Consider the following 1917-nt stretch of genomic DNA (forward strand, 5'->3'; position numbering starts at 1 on the left):
CTCTCTCTCTCTCTCTCTCTCTCTCTCTCTTACTCAGTATGATTCAAGAACAGCAGAACAGTGGCCTGACTTCCAGACTGACAACACTACAAGACGACATCGGCAAATCGCCTGCTAGGAAAAGGTCACTCACTTTGCTTTGGGTTCGCTTGTGGAGCACAATATGCTCCAGTGTGGTTTAGTACACTTAGGTCAAGCCAGCAGTGTGAACTAGGGGTTGGAATCACAGGATACCTCGCGATATGATACACGATCAATGGCTCACAATAAGATAACACAACACCGATGATATCACGAGACAATCCTATAATGACACATCAGGATAACGGTCTAACTTTGAATACAAAACGCCTGCAAAACCCCTCAGTGTAGTTTCGTTCTTTATCCACTGCAAGTCCAAATTGTTGGAAAAAAAAGCACAATTCTGCAGAGCATGTTTTTTAGTCTGTAAATTAAAATTACAGAACTAAAAGAGCAGCTATGGGTTCTCAAACTGCTGTCCGCCTTACCGTAGAGAACCTCCTCTTGTTCGGCTTCTCAACTTAAGTTCAAGTTTCCCTCGTTCGCATATTGAGCGCCACCTCGAGAAGCCATAAAGTTGTCACACTGGGAGAAGGGAAATCTATTCAGAGCACCTTATATCATTAATTAAACCTTGATATTTGGTGCCAGTGTACCGATTATTATCGCATGGCACAAGAAAGGACAGCTATATATTGCCGTATCGATATTTTGTCCCACCTGTGGTGTGAACGGCCCCTGTTTTGTCTCATCCACAGGTCTGCCAGTGTGACCAACCTGTCCCTGGACCGCTCTGGGACCTCCATGGTTCCTTCCTACGACAGCTCGATCAGCCCGCCAACCAGCCGAGCCATGCTGGGCACCAAGACCGGCACCAAGCTGGACCACAGTGAAGAGGAGAGGAAAATCCTACTGGTGGCTGGTCTTTCCTTTTCACTGATTCTCATCCCCCTTTTTTTTCAAAGCGTCTATAACCAATATTTTTTATCATAACAATATATCAAATGTGAAATGTGAAAGAGGTCCCTTGTCGTGATGAACCTACAGAGAATTATCAGCTGAATCTGCCGCTTTTCTTCGGCTTTATGGAGCTTTAAAGTTTCAACTCATGTTTAACTGTCCGGCTTTAACTTTTCACCTCGGTTTTGGTTCACTCTCACTGCTCTCGGAGTGTAATTTTGGGCAGCAGCTGTTTCCACAGAAAACCCCACTGTACACTACCTGCTCAGCAGCAAACAGCAGACAGACACAGAGACTCGCGGGTGAACACAGTGGAGCATTTAGCAGCTAAACATTTTCCTCAGGCATCATCAAGTTGCATTGTAACTGCTGGATGTGTAAATAAGCGATGTGTGCTAGTAAGTTCACAAAATCAACTTAAAGTTGATGTTGTTGTGTTCAAAACAAGTTTTTGTTGTCTCCAATCGGCAAAAAAACATACTTATTGTATATATTATATAGATGTATTTTTCCATTATTAACCATTACTGACATCCTGCAGGACTCCTCCCAGCTGAAGGACTTGTGGAAGAAAATCTGCCACAACAACACAGGGATGGAGTTCCAGGACCACAGATACTGGCTGAGGACCTACCCCAACTGCATTGTGGGAAAAGAGCTTGTCAACTGGCTGCTAAGGAATGGCACCATCTCCACCAGGTAGCATCTCACTTTCTGTACTGTGTCGTGTTAATGGTCTTTAGAAGGAATATTCAAAGGAATAGTTAGACATTTGGTGGAATTATGGTAAATCGCTTTCTTGCCAAGAGTTAGATGAGAAGATTGATATCTCTTTTTAGATAGATAGATAGATAGATTATACTTTATTCATCCCACAACGTGGAAATTTTGTTGTTAGAGCAGCAGCATTTTTTTCAATAACAGCAAAAAACAAAA

At 42.9% G+C, this 1917-nt stretch overlaps 1 protein-coding gene across 1 annotated transcript in view; it reads left to right on the forward strand.

Annotated features, from left to right (window-relative positions):
• pikfyve (phosphoinositide kinase, FYVE finger containing) overlaps nucleotides 1–1917 on the forward strand; it is a 41713-nt gene that overhangs the window by 10778 nt on the left and 29018 nt on the right. The window contains 3 exon segments of the mRNA XM_032515167.1: nucleotides 38–124; nucleotides 780–936; nucleotides 1523–1680. Coding sequence (XP_032371058.1) covers nucleotides 38–124; nucleotides 780–936; nucleotides 1523–1680 — 402 coding nt within the window.

This window comes from Etheostoma spectabile, chromosome 5, assembly GCF_008692095.1.
Source record: "Etheostoma spectabile isolate EspeVRDwgs_2016 chromosome 5, UIUC_Espe_1.0, whole genome shotgun sequence".
Classification (NCBI taxonomy): domain Eukaryota; kingdom Metazoa; phylum Chordata; class Actinopteri; order Perciformes; family Percidae; genus Etheostoma; species Etheostoma spectabile.